The sequence below is a fragment of the Magallana gigas genome, chromosome 7 (assembly GCF_963853765.1).
Source record: "Magallana gigas chromosome 7, xbMagGiga1.1, whole genome shotgun sequence".
Lineage (NCBI taxonomy): Eukaryota > Metazoa > Mollusca > Bivalvia > Ostreida > Ostreidae > Magallana > Magallana gigas.
The window spans coordinates 43,873,062-43,894,333 of NC_088859.1; the positions used below are offsets into that span (position 1 = coordinate 43,873,062).

General features: G+C 33.4%; 2 protein-coding genes across 3 annotated transcripts in view; one reads left to right on the forward strand and one right to left on the reverse strand.

Annotated features, from left to right (window-relative positions):
- The window catches only part of LOC105335506 (cadherin-87A), a 29,285-nt gene extending 13,282 nt beyond the window's left edge, over nucleotides 1-16,003 (reverse strand). The window contains exons 1-18 of the mRNA XM_034458769.2: nucleotides 15,897-16,003; nucleotides 15,272-15,349; nucleotides 14,478-14,549; nucleotides 12,614-12,747; nucleotides 11,846-11,989; nucleotides 11,518-11,631; nucleotides 10,744-10,878; nucleotides 10,310-10,423; nucleotides 9,749-9,827; nucleotides 3,011-3,123; nucleotides 2,551-2,757; nucleotides 2,135-2,290; nucleotides 1,723-1,890; nucleotides 1,464-1,537; nucleotides 1,138-1,346; nucleotides 689-890; nucleotides 459-528; nucleotides 106-363 (exon numbers count right to left, since the gene is read on the reverse strand). Coding sequence (XP_034314660.2) covers nucleotides 106-363; nucleotides 459-528; nucleotides 689-890; nucleotides 1,138-1,346; nucleotides 1,464-1,537; nucleotides 1,723-1,890; nucleotides 2,135-2,290; nucleotides 2,551-2,757; nucleotides 3,011-3,123; nucleotides 9,749-9,827; nucleotides 10,310-10,423; nucleotides 10,744-10,878; nucleotides 11,518-11,631; nucleotides 11,846-11,989; nucleotides 12,614-12,747; nucleotides 14,478-14,549; nucleotides 15,272-15,332 — 2,310 coding nt within the window. The 5' untranslated portion in view covers nucleotides 15,333-15,349; nucleotides 15,897-16,003. The remainder of the gene's footprint in view (nucleotides 1-105; nucleotides 364-458; nucleotides 529-688; nucleotides 891-1,137; nucleotides 1,347-1,463; nucleotides 1,538-1,722; nucleotides 1,891-2,134; nucleotides 2,291-2,550; nucleotides 2,758-3,010; nucleotides 3,124-9,748; nucleotides 9,828-10,309; nucleotides 10,424-10,743; nucleotides 10,879-11,517; nucleotides 11,632-11,845; nucleotides 11,990-12,613; nucleotides 12,748-14,477; nucleotides 14,550-15,271; nucleotides 15,350-15,896) is intronic.
- A 248-nt stretch (nucleotides 16,004-16,251) lies between these two features.
- Nucleotides 16,252-21,272, forward strand: part of LOC105335505 (cadherin-87A) — a 30,323-nt gene continuing 25,302 nt past the window's right edge. For both annotated transcript variants that reach the window (XM_011439406.4, XM_066065068.1), the window contains exons 1-7: nucleotides 16,252-16,357; nucleotides 16,687-16,738; nucleotides 18,522-18,557; nucleotides 19,095-19,187; nucleotides 19,512-19,648; nucleotides 20,634-20,711; nucleotides 20,992-21,081. In XM_011439406.4, coding sequence (XP_011437708.3) covers nucleotides 16,711-16,738; nucleotides 18,522-18,557; nucleotides 19,095-19,187; nucleotides 19,512-19,648; nucleotides 20,634-20,711; nucleotides 20,992-21,081 — 462 coding nt within the window. In that variant the 5' untranslated portion in view covers nucleotides 16,252-16,357; nucleotides 16,687-16,710. The remainder of the gene's footprint in view (nucleotides 16,358-16,686; nucleotides 16,739-18,521; nucleotides 18,558-19,094; nucleotides 19,188-19,511; nucleotides 19,649-20,633; nucleotides 20,712-20,991; nucleotides 21,082-21,272) is intronic.

The window sequence follows — 21,272 nt, forward strand, 5'->3', positions numbered from 1 at the left end:
TACCCCCAAACTTGGTTTATGGGGGGTATAAAAAGGCAAGAAAACCAACACATCAAGTTATGTACGATTGTCACTTTTCTCCAATGCTCAATGTGATGCACTTACAGTCATATTATACATGCGAGTCAAATCGTAATCAAATGTGGCATCCAAGGAAGTAGAAATGACACCAGTGGTTCCATTGATAACAAACTTGCCACTGGCTCCAATCTCAATGCTGTAATCAATGATTCCAGCTCCAGTAGTGGGGGAGTCCTTATCATTGGCTTTGACTGTTAAAACATATACATTTCCACTTGTGGTTTCGCTTATAACTTCACGGTAATTGGTACTTTCAAACACTGGAACATTGTCATTTATATCCTGTAAAGAGAGTATTATTAAATCATTAGAGCTTAGTCTAAAGAAATTGTACAGAGTTCTGCATTCTAACACTCAGCCATTATAGACATACTTACAATGACAAAGATCTTGACATTTGCTGTAGGGTTGAATTTGCCATCTGTTGCTTGCACCGTGATTATAAAGCTAAAGTAAACAATATTGACAGTCATTTTAAAGCTATCTTTATCTATTATTTGAAATCATGTACAGTGTATGAACAATTTTTAATACCGGTAGTAGTCATACTGTTATAGTTATGGTACAATGGCTTTAAGAGAGTGACAAAGTTCCGCTAGTAACTTACAATCCCTGGTTGGCAGGTGTGTCCCTATAAAATATGGGTTGTTTGGCGGTGACCTTCCCAGTGTTTCGATCTATCTGCCACAAGTTGGTGGGGTCAGCAATTACTGAATATGAGATCTGGCTGTTGGAGTCAGGATCATTAGCCGTTACTATAACAACTGGACTTGGTTCTATCTTGCTTTCCTCAATGTAACTTGTATAGTCTGTTGAGGCAATTTTACAAGAATAATACAAATTGATCTTTCAAGTGTGAATTAGTAAAAGGCTATTGGATGACATGAATGTGAAATTTTTGTAATGTACGTTTTGATAATGTTCATCAAGAACATCAAAAACAGGAAGTTTGGATTATACACCTGGTATTATACTAGTACTTCCATGTATGCAAAAAATAGAAATAATCATAAAATTAAAACATGAATGCAAGAAATAAGAATAAAAAAGAGAAACCTGAGGTGGTGAATGCTGGGGGGTTGTCGTTGACATCCAGGATGTTGATGATGAGGTTGATAGTGACAGCCTGTCCCAGCCCATTGTTGTCCCGAGCTGTCACCGTCATGTCATAGCGGTGCTTCTTCTCATAGTCAATGCAACTTCCTGCCCCAGGGGTTGGGCAATTTTCCACAAAAACAACCCCAGAAGTTGGGTCAATACGAAACCTGAAACACAAGTGTTGATTTTTGTAAATATTAACTTTAAATCATGCATTGAATACTGCATGAAAATTCTTGTTAATTGATGATTTATTTGTAATCAATAATGCTAAAGGTTCTTACAGGTTAACGCCGTCACCAATCAGGCCGTAGCGAATACCAGCAGTACCAAGAATACCAGAGTCCGGGTCTGTCGCCTTGAAAACACAAAAAACCCCAACAAATTATAACAATCATGTATCTAACAATCAAGTGATGAAATGAAACGAAAACCCAGGTAAGTTTAAAAATTCACTGGAATTTTCTGGCAAAACCAATGGAAAATACTATGTTTTAAAACAAAGCTATTTGACAAAGAATGCAAAACGTCAATAGCAGATACCTGTATTTTGGTGACACTGGTGCCCCCTGGAGCAGTTTCCAATATACTCTCTTCGAAGTTGGGCTGTGTGAACTGTGGCAGGTTGTCATTGACATCCAGGATGTTGACTGTCACTGTAGCAGTGCCAGACTGCTGGGGCGTCTCTGTCTGGGTTTCCTGGGCAACGATCTAAATAGACCACAATCACCATAGATACACTTCATGGATCTAGTACATGTATTAATCATCACAAAATGAATGAGCAAATATACTCTATATAAATTTGATTCAGATTTTATTAACCATACTTGAATGATAAAATGACAATATTTAACTTTTTTACATTTAAAGCTGGATAAATGATTCATTCTGTTCCTTGCTCCTTTTAAATTTTACATTCCTCCCTCCCAGAAAAACAAGCAAAATCCATCACCTTCATGACATATTGTCTAGGACCCCTCTCATAGTCTATGAGGGAGGTGTTTCGGATCAGAATGATGGCTGGAGTGGACCCTTGTCCTGTCCCCGGAGACACCTCAAACTCATTGGTGTATTGGTCCAAGGTCAGTGTGTATACACCATTGGGTCCCTGTCAAGTATAGAATAACCAAATAATTACCTCTCATTTACAAAATAAAGATTACAGCCCAGATTATATAACTGATACAGAAAACCCATTACCCCACATCAATGAAATTAATTTAATATTTACCATAGATAATGGACGCAGAAAATACCAATGTTTCAGTATTTTTATCACAAAATGTAAATTAACCAGCGTACTTACATTTAAATGAATTTTAATTATTATCTAATAAATGTTTAATAAAAACCTAAATTGAGACTTACAACATCTAGATCAGTGACTCTCAGACTGAGGTTAGGGAGGGGCGTTTTGTTTGGGATATCCTCGGGGATGGTAACCTCATAGTTGACAGGGTTGAAGGTCGGAGCCTGGTCATTGATATCGTAGATATTGACCCGGATGGAAATTCTAGCCGTTGTCTGGGGGTCGTTCCCTTTCACTAGAGGGTTATTACTGATCACCTCACGAGCCTAAAGTTATTATATTGGCAAATCAGTCATATACCTGCATGTTAACTAACACGCATTATCCATATTCTTGAGTAAAGATTCAAATGGTCATTTCATTCTATAATACCCCAACAGTACTTTATAACTCCTTGATTTTTCATAGATATGTACTGAAAGTATTTTTTTTTATTTACCTCTAGTTTGCATATTACTGATATATCTAATTTATATTGTTTGACAGAGTCCTACATGTGGCAAATAAATCAGTACTTACAATGATTCCTAAATCTTCATAGCCTAAAGCAAATTCTGGAGATTCTCGATCCAATGCAATGTTATTGCTGATATTTCCAGTAGTCGTGTTAATGGAGAACTTATTTCCAGTACCTGCCAAACATCAAATGAAAACTATACCTCTGACAATGGAAATCTTAAGATAATTAAATCCAATTCTGTATAAGAGCACCTTTAAACAACAAATTTTAAACTTGTAAAACATTTATGCATAATTCTATCTCCAGATATTTGTGCATTATAATATTGTTTGAATATATTTTAATTATTGTACAATAGATACAAATGAAATGGGAACAAGTTTTTACAGTTTAATATTTCCATCTATTAAATATATAGCAAACATCTGCCAAACAAAGCATTACCGGTATGTGCGGAATTATGGAATTTTTGCCGCCAAAATTAATTACTTTTATAAGGAGTTTTAAAATAAGGTGAAAGATAGTTAAAAATTATATTAAAAATAAATGTGTGAAAAGCTATCATCACAGTTATGTCATAGAAATGACGTCATGAAGATTGTCTTATTTTGATAAATTGATGTTTTGTATCAAAATATGGGTGTTTTCCATACGTTTTTTGTCTGGGGAACATAAAGCACAGGCTTGTTCAAGTTCCATTTTTTAGTATAATGATGTATATAATTTTTATGAAGAAAAGCATATGTTAAAATCGTACTTGAGCATACCTGCGCTCTATACTTCCGAATGCAAAATATAAGGAAAAATAACAATGTTTTCATTAATTTGTTTGCAAAATCGCTGGAATTGAGTTATTTAGGTGACGTCATAGATCAGCGAATTAGCAATGATGACTAAAATCAAGATTCAAGTTATATATATAGGCATCCTCTGTACAATGATTTGATTTTTATAGGATACTATTTAAAAATTGGTTAAAATTGGGGGCAGATTTTTGACCATACCAAATATAGTCCTTTAATTAATTTTAGAATTTTTAGTCCAATGTAGAGAAATTCAGTTGTTATATTGACCTCCTAAGTCAACTGCAGGTGAACATAACATTCTAATTTTTCTAGATGGTTGGATAGCTAGGAATTTAAATAAATCAATCATAATTCATAATAAATAAATTTATTACCTTTACAAAATTTCAACGTGTATTATATGTGTGCATGGCAGTGGCGTAGCTACATTGAAGCAATGTAAGCATGTGCTTACAAATTTTTTCTGAATCAAAATATGTTTAAAATCCTTAATTTTTATTGCAAATCTTGACAATTTTTTGCGTTTGTGCCAGTATTTTCCTGAAGCATCCCAAACTTGTTCGTATATATGTAGTAAATTACTAGTAAAGGCCCTGTCACACCAAGCTGCTTCCCCACGGCGTGTTCACGGCATTGTAAAATTCATGGAATCGCCATAGGATCGCAAGGAAAATTCAGAAAAAATGTTCTTACGGAGCTCCAACGGCATGTAACTGCGTTTCCACGGAGTTCTACTTGGCCATTAACTGCGCTCTCACTGAGTCTCCGCCGAGCGTTCATGACGTGCTATGAGTTTTTACCGCGCTGACAGCGTGCACAAGACGTTCTTTACTTCTTGGTAGGTTAATATTATTTTTGTACAATTGTATGGGAAACAAACAAGTATTTACAACTAGTAAATAAATAATTAAAAAATTGTTTTGATTTTATGAAAAGGTACATTGTAATTGAAACATAACTACTTCTATACAATTTGTGAAGGGCTAGGACAAAACTCTTAGTAGTCAGGTCTAAAAAAAAGATCCGTTATTAGTTGTTAGAAAAGATGAGAAAACATCAGAACTAAATGGCATGAATTCCATCTACGTCCATTGATAGGTCTTGGAATATTAGCAAATGCTACTTTTTACAGTCATCTACATCCAGTTTGATAATTATCACATCACTTGCTATTGTACAACAGCCTTTTTTCAAGTTTAAGTGGTCTTGATGACAGCGCACTAGAAACGCCGTGGGAGCGCGGTTTAAACGCAGTAGAAACGTCACGAGAGCGCGATGAACGCAGCAAGAGCTCTTTGGGGTCGCTGTGTGAACGCAGCCAAATGAAAACAACTTGTTCAAACGCTGTTGATGCGCAGTGAGAGCACATTGAGAGCGCGATAGAGACGCAGTGAGATCCCAAAGGACTCCGTGAGGTCTCCATGCAAGCGCAATTGACTTATCAGTGCGTCTACACAGCGATTAGCTGTGTTCCTTGAGCGCGCCGACAGAGCTCTCATGGCCTTGTTGGAGATGTTACTGCGCTGTCACAGCGACCTCACTACACTTCTACGGCCTGTTTATCAGAACGCAGAGCCACGGCGCGTACTTTGTGCATGTTCAAAGGCTGAGGTATTTAATATAGTAGATTGTACTAGATTAAAATTACTGCCATCAAAAAGTGCTCGCTTCTAGGGGGCTGCTGCCCCCTGCCCCCTCTTACAGATATTTTGTTCGTAGCTATGCCACTGCATGGTATTATTCATGTCGGTTACTACATGAAGTATAATATATATTTTTAGATCATCTGATAATACACTTGCCCAATTTCCAAAACAAAAAGCCCACAGGTCACATCGCTCACCTGAGCAACAGTAGCCATAATGAAATCAGATTAAAGTCATATACAAAATATCTGGACAATGTAGTAGAAACGATCCTGAAAAATACAATTTTCAAAATTTTCTCCATATACATGTGTTCTTATGTAAAATATTTAGCCCCTTTTGTAACAAGGTAATTCATAGTCATAAATCACACATTGAGAAATGCAGTTCTCAAATACTACGAACCTACATCACACTTTGAGCCTCTGGAGAAGAAGAGAAAATGTGAAATGTTTACAGATGGTCAGAATGACAGACGAGTAGACAGACAGACTGACACCGGACAAAAAGTAATCAGAAAAGCTCACTTGAGCTTTCAGCTCTGGTGAACTAAAAATATAGACCAGGAAAAAGCAAAGAATAACTTATTAACTAAAAAGCAAAATTTCCAAGAGAAATGAATCAAGAATATATCAAAGGTTGCTTTTCTGAAGGACCTTATTTAAAGCCAGTGTGTGGGGGTGTTTTGTAAGAAGACTACTAATATGTCATGTGCTGAACTTACCATCTGCAAAATAAAGTAAAAACAAGATATCTGTGAGCCAATGCTCACTAGTGATACCCCCGCTTTGATGTGAATATGCAAAATAAGCAAAGTCGACATTTAACAGAAAGCTGGCATCCGATTGGCACAGAAATATATCCCACAATATGGCATGCCTAAACAAATAGTGTTTTAAAATTTCAAGCATCTGCGATAAATAGCTGCTGAGAAATCTTTCAGGAAAATTGGTTTGAAAATTTTGGCTAAAATAAACAAAGTACTCATTTAACAGGAATTTGACGTCCGATTGATACAAAAATACATCCCACAATATGGCATGCCAAAACAAATAGTGTATTAAAATTTCAAGCATCTGCGATAAATAGTTGCTGAGAAATCTTTGACGGAAATTTCTTTAAAATGTTTGGCTAAAAATAAACAAAGTACTCATTTAACAGGAAGTTGACGTCCAATTGGTACAAAAATACATCCCACGATATAGTATGCTTATACAAATACTGTGTAAAAATTTCAAGCATCTGCGATAAACAGTTGCTGAGAATTCTTTGACAAAAATTTGTTTGAAAATTTTTGCTAAAAATAAACAAAGTCGTCATTTAACAGGAAGTTGACATCTGATTGGTACAAAAATATATCCCACGATATGGCATGCCAAAACAAATAGTGTGTTAAACTTTCAAGCATCTGCGATAAATAGCTGCTGAGAAATCTTTGACGGAAATATGTTTGAAAATTTTGGCTAAAAATGAACAAAGTACTCATTTAACAGGAAGTTGACGTCCAATTGGTACAAAAATACATCCCACGATATAGCATGCTTATACAAATACTGTGTAAAAATTTCAAGCATCTGCGATAAACAGTTGCTGAGAATTCTTTGACAAAAATTTGTTTGAAAATTTTTGCTAAAAATAAACAAAGTCGTCATTTAACAGGAAGTTGACGTCTGATTGGTACAAAAATATATCCCACGATATGGCATGCCTATACAAATATTGTGTAAAAATTTCAAGCATCTGCGATAGATAGTTGCTGAGAAATCTTTGACGAAAATTTGTTTGAAAATTTTAGTTAAAAAATAAGCAAAGTCGTCATTTAACAGGAAGTTGACGTCCGATTGGTACAAAAATATATCCCACGATATGGCATGCCTTCACAAACACTGTGTAAAAATTTCAAGCATCTGCGATAAATAGTTGCTGAGATAAATGCGACAGAAATTTTTGTTACGGACGGACAGACGGACAGACAGACACACAAGGGTAAAACAGTATACCCCCTCTCCTTTGGAGCGGGGGTATAAAAAAGATGAAATGAAAAATCTTTACCATTCAATAAATAAATCATAAATAAATATATTAGTGTACCCTTTTACTTATAGATTATGTAATTTATTTCAATGAAGTTATGCTTGCAGCAGTTAAACATATATAAACAAGAAAGATTTCTATTCTATTTAGGTCATAAAAAGGTAATTCTTGGTTCTCAGGCCTGCCCTAATCTGATTTAACAATGCACATTTGCACATCTGTAACTGAATAAAAATAAAAATTTCTCTAGTGCACTTACAAGTTCTGGGGAAAAAGAAATCTGGATTTAAGACCGCATTTTAGATCACATACTTAAGTCAGTAAAATGCTTGACATACTGGTAATAGCAATCATTGCAATGCAATGATCCAAACTATATTGCAAATGGCCATCGAATTTACCGAGTTAACAATACGCTGTGTTCAAGTTATGACTAAAGCAATGATCCTAGTGTATTTACATTTTTCAGTGCCTTTGCCTGTGATAACACTACATATCAATTTTCTACTATACAGTCCAAGAAATTCAGATGACATATAATTGGGTGCAAGCGTGGTTTGCTTATTTATATTTAATTATTCAATTGTACAATTGCCGAAAATTATATTAATATAAGTAATAAGTAATCATTCTTTGAATATTATGAGGTGATAATTTTGGTCAAGGCGTGATTAAATCTATCTTGGAGCCCTTTAAGCTTTATTGGATTCGATCACGATCTGACCAAAATTATCACGTCATAATACTCAAGGAATTATTCCTTATTCCTTAATTGGACATTAAAGGAGCATTGTTAAACTTCATTTACCCAAGGCTCTGTCAAATCTCCAAGCTTTGATATCTCCTGAAGATGATTTGTTTACTTTATTTAGTTTTTGCTAATAAATTTAAGATCAATTAACACAATCAATATATGGTAACTATCAATGTGCTATAAAAAGCTTTTTGTGCCAAGAATTGCAACTTGTAAAATAAAAAAAAAATCCTGCATCCTTTTTTAATGAAAAGAAAAGTACGGTAAAACATGGCCCTGCATCATCTGTTTTTGATAATATATAATATTGGCCTGAGAACCTTCAATTAATTAATTTTATAAGGCCTCGCATCATGCATTTATAGAAGAAACAAAGGTAATCAAATATTACCGAACTCACTGAAATGAGGCATTACCTTTATAGACCAACCTTATCATATGTTTTATAAAAACCATATTTAAAACTCTAAATTACAATATTGTATGATATGATATTATATCATATGATACAAAATACTCTGCAATATAATATGGAATCATGTGATATAATACTAAAAATATTGTATCATATGATACAAAATGATATATTGCTCGATTCCATATCATATTGCATCATATTATGATATACATTACATATGATGCAACATCATGGGAATAGGAATCATATGATATATCATATATCTACAATCACACCCACTCAGCAAATTTGAGTGAGGTAGGACCAGGTTTTCTAAGCATCTTGTTAATTGAGATCAGGCTCTGTATGTGAAGCTTAACCCTTTTGTTTCAAATCCAAACTTAGATGAACTATGAAAATTTGTTTGGACATTTTCTCCCAACATTCAAACCTGCTTTGAACTAATCAAAAAACACCTACCCTGCCCCAACATCCAGATAATCAAGATCATCTTCTGTATCTGAAGATACCTCCATATAAATAATATATACCGGTATATAATGTGCAATTCTGATTGGATTTGAACAGGATTTACTTCATAAAGTAACCAGCTCTAAGACAGTACCCCACACAATTTAAGTTGCAAACCCATTAGTATGCCCAGGTGCCAAATCCATGCAAGTTTGGTACAGAAGGACAAATAATAACTTAAGTACAGGATCTGCTCTAAAACTTAAACCAGGTCCAGACGCAGACACAGATACCGAGCTAACACTTAGGGTATCGCATAAGCTTCCCAATTTATTAACATGCAATAAATTATTACTTGTTAGTATGTAGAATAAATAGAAGAAATCTGAACTCAATGAATGTATTGATGTATCTAACATAATTATGAATATAGGAACATTGTGGTGTTTTCTTTGTTTACATATTTTAGCAAAAAAATTTGCCAGCAGCTGCTCTTTTTGCATGGCATTTAAATTTGGTCAAACATAAGTCTGCTTTGATTCTGGAATACATTATTAGATACCCAATATAAAGCATACATTGTAAACATAAAAATAGAAAAAAAGTAGAATTCAAGAATTTAAACTTGGTTCACAATGATACTGCCAGGAACAAAGACTCCTGTTGGTGAATTAATTAACAAAACTTACTCTGTGTGAACTCATAGACGATCTGTCTTGGATTGTCTGAATCCCCATCAATTGCTTGAACATAGTCAAGAATTGTGTTCTGTATCAAACAAAAAAGAGAACATGTATCTAAAGGCATCATGGCTACAATATAGGATCCTGAATTTTTCCCCATGATATATGAAATATTCAAAGGTTTTTAATTAAGACACATCTAGATGCATACAGACTGATAATAATGCATTTCAAATGGTCCCCTGTTTGTCAAAGCAAATTTTTAGTTTTTGTTAGTCTTGCTTCTTGCTTTCCATAGACTCTTGCTCTTAGACTTAAAATGACTTGTGCATGAGAGTCAGGGGAATGTCATTTAAGTATAAGTATACTTTTATTCTTTAGCAGCAAGAACTGTAACTGTAATAGCATTATGCTTATTAATTAAACTGATTATTTTGTCTTTGATTATAAGATAAAAATAGTCTTATTATTTATTAAATAATCTTTTGTAAATAGTATCAAACATCTTCTAATAATTAATTAATAATATAACGTTTATATCTGCTATTGTGTTACATTGTCTCATACCGCTGGTATTCCTTCTGGTTTGTTGATGTCGTTAGCTTTAATAAATCTGGGCGGAGCATCCTGCACATTCAGAACGCTGATCTCTAAACTATTGTCTGTGTAAAACCTACCATCCTGCGAAAGTAATAGTTCGTGAATTAGATGTAATTAAAGGGCATGCAAAAATACCTTATACAGTTAACAATATGGCTTGGTTTTCAAAAAATAAATTCAAAATCTGTATAAGGTACATGTACATCGTATGCAACTATTTTTCTAATAAATGTTAGTCTTCCTATTTCCTTTCAAAATAATAAGTGGTTATTTGGATTGTTACATTATCCTGGGAGCATTTTGGTTTTTTGTTGAAACATCTATAATGAAAAAGCCATCATAAGAATAATCCATATTTTAATAAATTACGGTGTTTCCTCTGAGATAAAATTAGTACTTACAAATGCTGTTAGTGGCATCTGATAAAATGGTTTAGATTCATAATCCAGGGTGCCATCTAAGTAAATTGACCCCCTCCAGTCCTTGTTAGATACCGACTTCAATCTTAGTTTGAATTTATCACAAACATCAGGATACTGAAATCAAACCAAATCAAGTTATCAACAAAAATTGTACAAAAATTATCAAGCATGAAATTCACATTGAAGAGTCAACCAAACAATTATCATGTATTATAGGCAATTACAAAATTTGATTGACATAATTTTACAATGAAAAATGCATTTATATAAATCAGCAAAACTTAGGGGGTCATAATGCATGTCAAAATGTTGTGCAATCCAATCAATACACAATATAGTGTTCAAAGTCATAGTTCTCTGATCTGGACCTAAAACCAAATTATAGATCATCAAAAATGGTATTTTCATTTCAAAGGGCCTCTCTTCAATTCAGGACATTAGGATATAAAATAAATTTCACATATTATTTATATATAAATACTTGTGCATAATATGATATATATAATGATATGTTGGCCTTGACCAGGCACGTTGAGCAGCCGGGGGGTAAGTGTTGGGGGGTGCAGCAATTTTTCTATAATTTACATAAAATAATGAATAGACATGGAGTTGCCCCCCTCCAACTTTTTTAGGACCATGTTGAAAATTAAATTAAAAATAAGGGAATAAGCAGTGAAATTAAAGATATTACATAATAGTTACCTGGTATACCTGTGCCCCCCGCCCCTTTGTCCATATGATTGAAATACTTACAGGACTTGCTGCAGCTTTGGTGGTATTGCATACCAGTGTAATAAGTCCACTATTAGACACATCCAAGTCAGTGATTACCAAACTATCATATGCTACTGTGCCAATAGCTGCATCCTGTACATCGGGTTAAAAGGAAAAAGTTCAACATTAGATTTCCAGGAGACTGTTAATCCCATATCAATTATAAAGTCTACTGGTTCTTTTTACAAAACTTTTAAAAATATACATTTAAAAGCAAATTCATAGTTCTATAATTGCAAGACTTATCATACCTACAGCTATTTCACATACAGGTAAACTGATTCTACCTTACTTGGGAGTTTCTTACCTCAGACACTGTGAAAGAAAAAGTATCAGCTGAAAATTCTGGAGCATTATCATTGGCGTCAACAATAATGACTTTCGAAGTCCTTTGTGCCATTAAATTATTGCTTCCCAGTGCTGTTACTGTTACAAATAGCTGAGGATTCGTCTGAAAGAAGAAATACAGGAAAAATCAAAGCTTTGAAGCATGTACATATTTCAATTTCAATTTTTTTCTTTGTCTTACTGGGTTTTCTCCACATTAATAATGAGCATGAAAACAGTAAAATTTGGCTCACAAATTGAAACATTCATGATCTTTTTTTATAGTCATGCGTTGTTATTATGTTCAAAGTGTCCTGATGTTAAATTGTGCAATTAATTAATTCATATACATTAAAACATTAGAATTTGGCTCATGAACAAATTAACTGATTAACACATTTATGATTTTTTAAATTTCTGATCATGGTCAGTGCTTAGGCAGAAAAGTAACTGTATTATATTGTGCCCAGAATTTGATTTGTTCTCTTTCATATTGAACTTTCAGTATCTTCTGTTTTACATAATTTAATAAAATTAAGATGCTTTAAAATGGCTGCTTAAAGGATGCTAGGAGGACCATGAAAGAGAATTCAGTCAGAAAGAGTTAGCCCAAAGGGTAAATTTACCTCTAATTTCTGGCCATAATATAGTTATGAATGTTATTGCATTAACAAAAACCTATATATGCATAATTAATCATATAAGTAAACACCAAAAGCTTGCTCCTCATTGAGTCATTTGAATTTACCTCATAATCCAGCAATCTTCTCAGTTTGACTTCACCTGTTGCCCTGTCCACAAAAAATTTATCAGTCTCTACCATTCCATATGTGATAGGTCCTGTTCCTCCCCCCTCTGCCAATAGGGTGTACACAACACTACCTGGAGATTAAAAAAAAGTCATACTGTATACCGGTACTTAAATAAATTGTTTTCCATCCTGTGCAATATAAACTGAAAATCATCCTACTGATGTAAAATGAACCCTTTGGGTGCGTGATAATTTATTTTGTTAAACTTTCATGTTAAATACTGAAATCTGATTGGTTTAGACGCAGTTCATAATCTGTTCTATTACCCTCAGCGTTAGCAACGCACTAAGCAACGGGTAACATTACGAATTGTTACATGCGCAAAAATCATGCGCGTACGGTTCGCTTTAGAATTCACGTTATTCCTATCTAAAAGCAGTGATGTTTTCTTTAAAATTAAGACATTCAGTATAACAAAATAAATAGTGCCTGTTTGGGAGGATAACAGTTGAAATTGACACCCCGAGAAAACCATTGTCAACCTCCGCTTCGCGTCAGTTGACAATGGTTTTCTCGGGGTGTCAATTTCAGCTGTAACCCTCCCAAACAGGCACTATTTATATAATAGTACATCCCCCTTTCCAGCAATGTTTGGTTGCTATAATACACAATAGAAACTGAATGGAAACTGCAAATAACTGGAATTTTTCTACGTCCAAGGGGCATAACTTTGTATAAAGTTGTTCCATTATGCCCAAAATAAAACTTGACCTAGATATTATTTTGATAAAACTGTATATCAAATTTCATTTCAATATGTGCATTCTATGCAAATTAAAATAATGGATACTGCAAATAATTGGAATTTTTAAAAGTCCAAGAGGCATAACTCTGTATAAAATTGCTCGATCGTACATCATATCAAACTTGACCATGATAAACCTTTATACCGGATTTCATTTCAATATGTTCATCCTCTGCAAAGAAAATGAGCTGAAACTGCAATAATTGGAATTTTTATACGTCCAAGAGGGATAACTCTGTTGAAAATTGTTCAATCGTACCCAATATTGAACTTGACCTAGATATTATCATGATTAACTTTTATACCAAATTTCATTTCAATATTTATCCTCTGCAAAGAAAATGAACAGAAACCGTTGGTGGACTGACCAACGGACCGGCCGACATACCAATCGACAGACTATTATATACATAATTTTGTTTTCAAGATTTAAATCAAATACATGTATGATACTAGATATCACTGAGGTGGTAGCGCGTCACTTGAATAATGGACATAATTAGAAAATTTTGCTTTGATCTTAACCTATGACTACTGACTATGAAATTTTCCACTTGGCATTGAACTTCAATTCAAGCTTACTGTAACTGCTGCAGCAATGTACTGCTCAGATTAATTTTTCCAGATTAAAACACCTAGTGGTGAAATGTGAAAATGTAGATAACTGATTGATTCATTATGACTATATGTCTATCTTTGCAAAAAAGTAAAGGGGGTGGCTAAGCCCACTCCTAGCCCACTGGTTCAACACTTATGTTGTGAACTTCATTTCTTAAATGTTTGATTAACAATACTGTGGAATCATTAGAATTCATGGTGGCTCAATTTTCATGCTATTCGTAGGTAGCCCTCCCCACGAATTTAAATCCTCATTGACGGAAACAATTTTTGAAAGAGCTATCTTTGTTGCTGAAACTGTAGTAACTGACGCATCCACGAAATTACATCCCCACGAATCAGCAAAAAGTCATAATCCATGAAAATTGGCCCCCACGAATTTAAATGATTCCACAGTATACCAGAGATGAATTTGTAGAATGAATTGGTCCACTCACCTACAGTGGTATCCTCACGTACCCTGACATTAGACATATCATTTATAAATCTCGGAGGCTCCTGCCCATAAACTGCAAATACAACACAAACAAAATGATAAAATATATTAACTTTCCAGGGCTCTCATTTGTAACAATGGAACTAAAGGCAGCATAGCTCATTCCCAATTCAAAAAAGTTACAATCTAAATTTTTCCCCAAAGTGTTAATTATTATATCACACAAAATAAAAGAATGAATTAATTTGAATAGTACTATAACTACAGTTAAACTTCGTTATCTCAAACTAGATGGGACAATTTAAAAACTTCGAGATATCGATCCTGCAAGTATTTGAGATATCGAGGGTTAAATACTGAAAAAATTGGGCTGGGTTGGTTTGGGACTTAAAAATCACTTCAACATATATCCATTGTATTCAAGATATCAGCGTTCTAGATATTGAAGTTCAACTGCATGTATATATACTTACTTATATTGGTTAACATATCCTGTATGTTGCAAATCAGAAATAATTCAAACTCCCCAACCCAATGAGTTCTAATATATATAACGATTTTCCCAATGTTAATTATTACAAATTTCCCATCCAAAGTCTGCTGATTTTATAGAAAAATCATCATATAAATTATATATGTATATATATGTACTGAAGATGGAAATGCAGCCCAATTATATAATGACAATTTTTTCTTGTTCTCAACTTACATATAAGTATGTAGGTAGGACAGTAATTAAGTATCGGTAGGTACATGTATATATGCAAGTAATTGGAATTACATGTACATACATACCTATAACAATAAGGATACTAATCCCACACAGGGTCTTCACCCAAGGCAGCATCTTCATCATTCTCACGTTTCTGCAACCTGGATACGACATATGGTAATTAATTAAAAGCAAGTAATGAATTAATTAACAAATAATCAAGAAGATATATATATAATGTGTTCAACCTATTTGAAAGTGATCAACAATATTATATACATGTATATCAATTGCAATAATCTATATTATATTAAAATTGTAGCGATTGCAGTGGACCTTATATAAAAATATACAAATCTAAGGAACACTGTAACTAGTGTAGTTATTTTCTTGTATTGCATTGACTCGTTTTGCAGAGTAAATCATTAATGCACGTAAGTTTTTAATTATATAATACATAATATACACAAATCACAATAAAAACTAATTTAGAATATAATAGTTTACTGTAAAATTGAGATGGTTCATCAATAATAATAAGCTTTTAAAAAAATGATACATTGAATATAAGCATGCAGATTTGTTCTCATGCGAAATCAACAGAAATCGAAAAAAGAACCCCAAAATATATAAAATTCTGCATCAATTAGAGTTAATTTTAGTGTTGTATGCATTTGATATAATAATGACATGCCCCTACATACTTACCCCCAGTTTGTAAGCTCACCGCCCTGAAGACATGCTATGAAAAAATCTATTTTTATCCCAAGACAGGTTTACAAAGGTGTAGCTACCTGTTCTAATGAATATGCATGACCATGTGCTTTACCGACTTTATTTTTACCAAAACGAAATTGGTTTTGTAAAATCACCACATCTATTTTTTTATATTCATAATTAAAGTATGAGTTTGATATCACATTCTGATGTCGGTGATAACCGATTATTTTAGTTTACACATTTATCACGAATTAAATATGTTAGTTTTAAATTCGTTTCGGTAAAGTATTTTTTAGAAGAGCGTGAACTGGTTTCATGGCTGAGTGCATTGCGAATATGAATGAAAATAACAACAACGGGGCTATTTTTAAACCCGCAAAACCGGTTTTTCATGCTGGATCAATACACAGAGCTAACTACAATCAGCGGTTTGGTGGAATAGGACACATGTAAGTATAAATCGCATCACCCCAATCAGTAAACAGATTTTTACAAATTTACGTTAACATCACATCTATAAAAAGTTTTAAGGTTGTCCTGCACGTGCACCTTGCTAGTAAATGGGAGCTCCATCCTATATGTATTATGTGCAGTTATAAATTTAAAGTTTTTTTTTAGCAGTTTAGTTAATCGTTATTTGCTTATTCACTTAAATGTTTAATTCTCCTTTTCGTGAATCTCGATAATCTATCAGTATACAATAATTGTATCACGACAGCATATATATACCATTTGTATGTAGATCTCTTACAGTCTTATGGATTGTGGTTTTTTTTAGTTATAACTGTGGTGTCCAAGAGATATGGAAGTGTTCCTCACCCTGTTTGCAGGTCAGTTCATTAGATATAGCAGGGACGTATATACGTTCCTGGATATATAGCAGTTAATCAATGTTTATAAAATAGAGTATTTTTAAATAATCAATATAAGATATAATTAACCAACCAGAATGTTAATTAAGTTGATTCTCTCTAATTACACCAACCCTTGTAAATAAAGTGTAACTCCAAAGTCTTCTTTGAGTTGACTCAATTTTATTTTAATGACATGATTTTCGTTTACTTAAAATTCAATCCAGCTTCTCAAGATCATAAATTAATATACCGTATTTTTGAAAATTAGGTTGATACTGTTTATTGGGCCAAGGAGCCCGTTTTTAGCAAAAAAAAATTTAAAAAGTATAAATAGGTTGACTTCGAAGAATTGGTCGAAAAATTACCGCTAGTTTGAATGAAAACATGGTTTAAACCAATAGCGTTATTATACAATAGCCTTTAATTTTATTTCACAGTTTTAAACAAAGGGGAAATAAAATGCATTTCTTAAAAACATTGTAAGAAAATGTCTGAAAATTTTCAAACCAATTTATTCAGTACGGCCGGATTAATTTAAGATCGTTTTTTATTACTTCCCTGCCATGTGTACAAACTGGTGTTAACTGGGGGATAGTAACCTAGCCTGGAGGCATGACTACGGTAGTACATGTCACCCTGTGTCTCTGTGTGACTTTTTGCTGTGTATGTACACACAAGTCAACCTCCGGGCATGAGTAGCACGTGCCGAGAGTTCAACTGTGTTACATATACAGTAGGCGCTACCAAGACTGATTTCAGAGACACCTGGCTGAGATTTCATCGAGAGTTTTATTTTGGTTAAACAGAAAAAAACTCGTAAATGTATTCTATTATAAAAAAAAATTGGTTTTTTTTTAATTTCTACACGGCGACCCCCATCCCCCAGTAGTTACCCTTTATACGGTTCTCATTTTACTTTTACCACAAGAAATCGATTTTCTGTTTAACGTAAGCACACGATCAAAATGCATGTAATAATGATCGAAAGATGATTCAGTCAGCAATTGAAGTAAGAAATGTAAGAAGAAATAAATTTATTCACATTTGTTTCGATGATAAATTACTACAGTATATTGATGAAAATCCACACGATTTTTACACAGCAAGCAGTATTATAGTAAACACTTAAGATTTTATTGGAGGTTTGCATAAACTATTGCAAAATTTCATATCAAATTAAAAAAAAAAAAACATAAATAGGGCGAAGCGATGAAAAGGGCGAGGTCCACGTGTCAGGAAAAAAAGTTTCGACCTAATTTCCAAAAAATACGGTAACTTTAATTAAATTTTGCTTAATTTATTTTTTTTTAAATTTAATTGAACTGACCGATAAATAAACTGAGATTCCTAATTAAACACAAGGAATTTAATTATAAATGTGTAAAATCGCAAGAAGCATGTTAAATTCATCATACATTTTAAAATCTCACTTTTATTTTCTTAAGATTGGCTCTTTATAATTTATATGAAATTATAACAAAAGTTTGGTGCTAGCAAATTGATTTTATTGTTATTCGACACAACATAATAGCATCTTGGAAATAAGTACTAACATTAAATTATGAACCTTCAATAACTGGTGTATATTGTTTAAGATTTTCACTAACCAGTGCTTCCGGTGATTTCAGAATCTTAAATCACCCATATATCTGTGAAATGCATTGTTTAATATTGTGACATCAATACATGTACATGTATTATAAAATCTTGCTTCAGTTTCAGTCACAGTTCTTCACATGAAATGAATTTGTATTTTCAGGACTGTTTGCAGTTGCCTGCGGACAAATTAATTTTGGTAAGAATAAGTTAATTAAATGAATTTTTTGAGTTATCAGGCTGATATTTAAAGTTACTTCTCTGACCACTTCACTCTTTATTCTAATGCTTCTTAGCACACTTTTATGATCTTAACAATTAAAACATTTTAAAAGACCACAGGATTTCTCTCAATGGTTTTGATAGATGAACCTAACATACCGTAATAATTAAAAAAAAAATGAGGGATGGAATTTGGGTAGAAAAACAGATTCATGTCATATTGAGAAATAAAAATGTTCTCTTGTTTTAATTTTTAGATACGTCTAGAATATATTTTCTTAAAACAAGATGAATGAGCTTAATAATTAGCATCTGGACTCAAAATCTCAATTTTTGACCAGTGTTCAATTAATATTTTATGCCTGCTTTTAGAATAGATGTAAAGGATTTAATTTGGGATTCATCCTTCTATTTTTTAAAAACGGAGAAAAGCACTGGTTATCTGCATTGGTATCATGCATCCTCTGAGGCACAGAGGATAAGTAAGTATAGTTCTATTTCTTTATAACTCCAGCTCCTGTGTTTGACACAGTCAATACGACGGGTGTGGATGGAGACTTGAGACAGAGACTGGTAACGCAAGGAGTGTTGGAGAGTACGGCAGAGTGTAAGTGTACTGTGGATCCCTAATTAAACGCGAGGAACTAATATCTGTATAAAATCGTGAGAAGCAGCCCTTGTGGATTTTAAAATCTGGCTGGTATTTTTCACACAATTTTGAACTATAGGAAATAATAACAAAAAATTGATGCAAAGCAGCGGAATTAAGTACTTGCATAAAATAAGGAATTTACAGTAATCGCCTAAGACAACAGTCAAACATTTGTAAATTAAATTCAATATCATTGCACTCTGACATAATAAATTTAAGCATAGCCTTGCATGATTTTAGCACTTATAAATTCTACTTGTATTGTGTTTCATCATGCAGTCACAGTGCTTGGAAATTTGAAAGCCCATGTCCCAGGAAATCCCAGTGCCCTGCTAAAGTATGAAGCTACAAGTGACCAGACTTTGAAGGTCATTGAGAACGGAACAGTTCTCCTGAACCGTCCACTGGACAGAGAGGTGTGTAGTAAATCCGAGGGTTTTTTTTTGTGATATTCAAAAAAATTGACAGGAATGAAGACAAATTCTTTACAGAGATAAATGAAGGTAAAATCTGACAGCATTTTCCATTCTGAAGTTCTTGAAATGTTATGTCATCTTGCACAATTTTTTTAACATTATCATTTGGGTACTTTCATGTTATTAGTCCCCTACCGTTTTCACCGGAGGGGACTATAGCTTTCCTCTGCGTCCGTCAGTCTGTCCGTCCATCTGTCTGTCTGTCCGTCTATCTGTCCCACTTCAGTTTTCCACACTTTTTTTCTATATGCGTTTATGGAATAACATGAAATTTGCTGAACAGCTTCAAAATGTCAAACTACAGATCAAGTTTACACTTTTGTAGCATCTGGTTGACGTATTTTCGAAAAAATAAATTTTTTATATTCCAATTTTTTAATGTTTGGTTTCGTTATCGGCCTCGGTGTGTATCAAATAAACGAGGAAAGTATGTTGTCAGTAATAATATCGTGCATTTCTTGGACCATTCCTTTTATTGTTTCTAAAAAACAAATCAGTTCTGTAAAATAGTGTCAAGCATTGTGTTGTAAATTTAATCGACAGGGTTTTATGTATTATTACAATCGGGTTCGTTATCGGGTTGGTCTGTTGAGACGGCAAGAAATGATATTCTGCATAACATTGCATTGTTTTCACAAATTTCTACAAACCGGTAGGGGACTTGTATTGCTTATGCAATACTCTCAGAATGCTTGTTTGCGATACAAAATCTCAGTAGACATTTTATTTTGGCAGCGTTCTTCAGCCAGACAAATTAAGATGGAGGTGTTGTTTCAAAGGAAAAATCTTTTGGACTTTTTTTTTTTTTGAGTGGTTTAATATCATTTGACTTTCAAGATATTTATGCAACATATGGGGACAGAATATACCCAGTAGTGTATTTTGCTAAAAACAGTAATTTTTAATAAATGATCTTGTTTTTCAGGCAGCCTCCTCCACGGGGAATAACTTGAAAGTTACATTTGTGGCTTACTATTTGACCAGTACCGGTGCCAGACTTTCTGTAAGTACATTTATTTACAGGTTATGTAAATACTTTAATTCTGTTTGTTTCTTTCAAAAGCCAGGATGAACCAACAAAGAAAACGTGTCATTGTTTATATTTTACCTTGTTAGATTGTGATTTTATTTTGTCAGTAACTGGATGCACTCTCATGGATTTTTAATAAAATAGGAAAGAAAATACTAAATGTAAATATTAGCTGAAAGAAGCCAACAATTTTTAGCTCATAGAACTTTTGGAAACATAAAATTTAACATCCCAACTTTGATTCTATCTCTAGGCTGATACATCCATCACTATAACTGTTCTTGATGTCAACGATGTGGAACCAGCATTCCAGAAATTGCCATACAATGCAAAAGTAGCCGAGGTAAGAAAAGATTCAGTACTCAAAGATGCATGTAAACTGAGATTGTATCATCTTGAGAATTAGTTACTTGTTGTCTATGGCATGCCAAATTCACAAAAATGTGATAATCATAGTTTAACAGTTGATAAACTTGGTTTTGTCACAAACTTTGAGAAAATTTGGAAAATCTTTAACAATTTTAATTTGTGGCA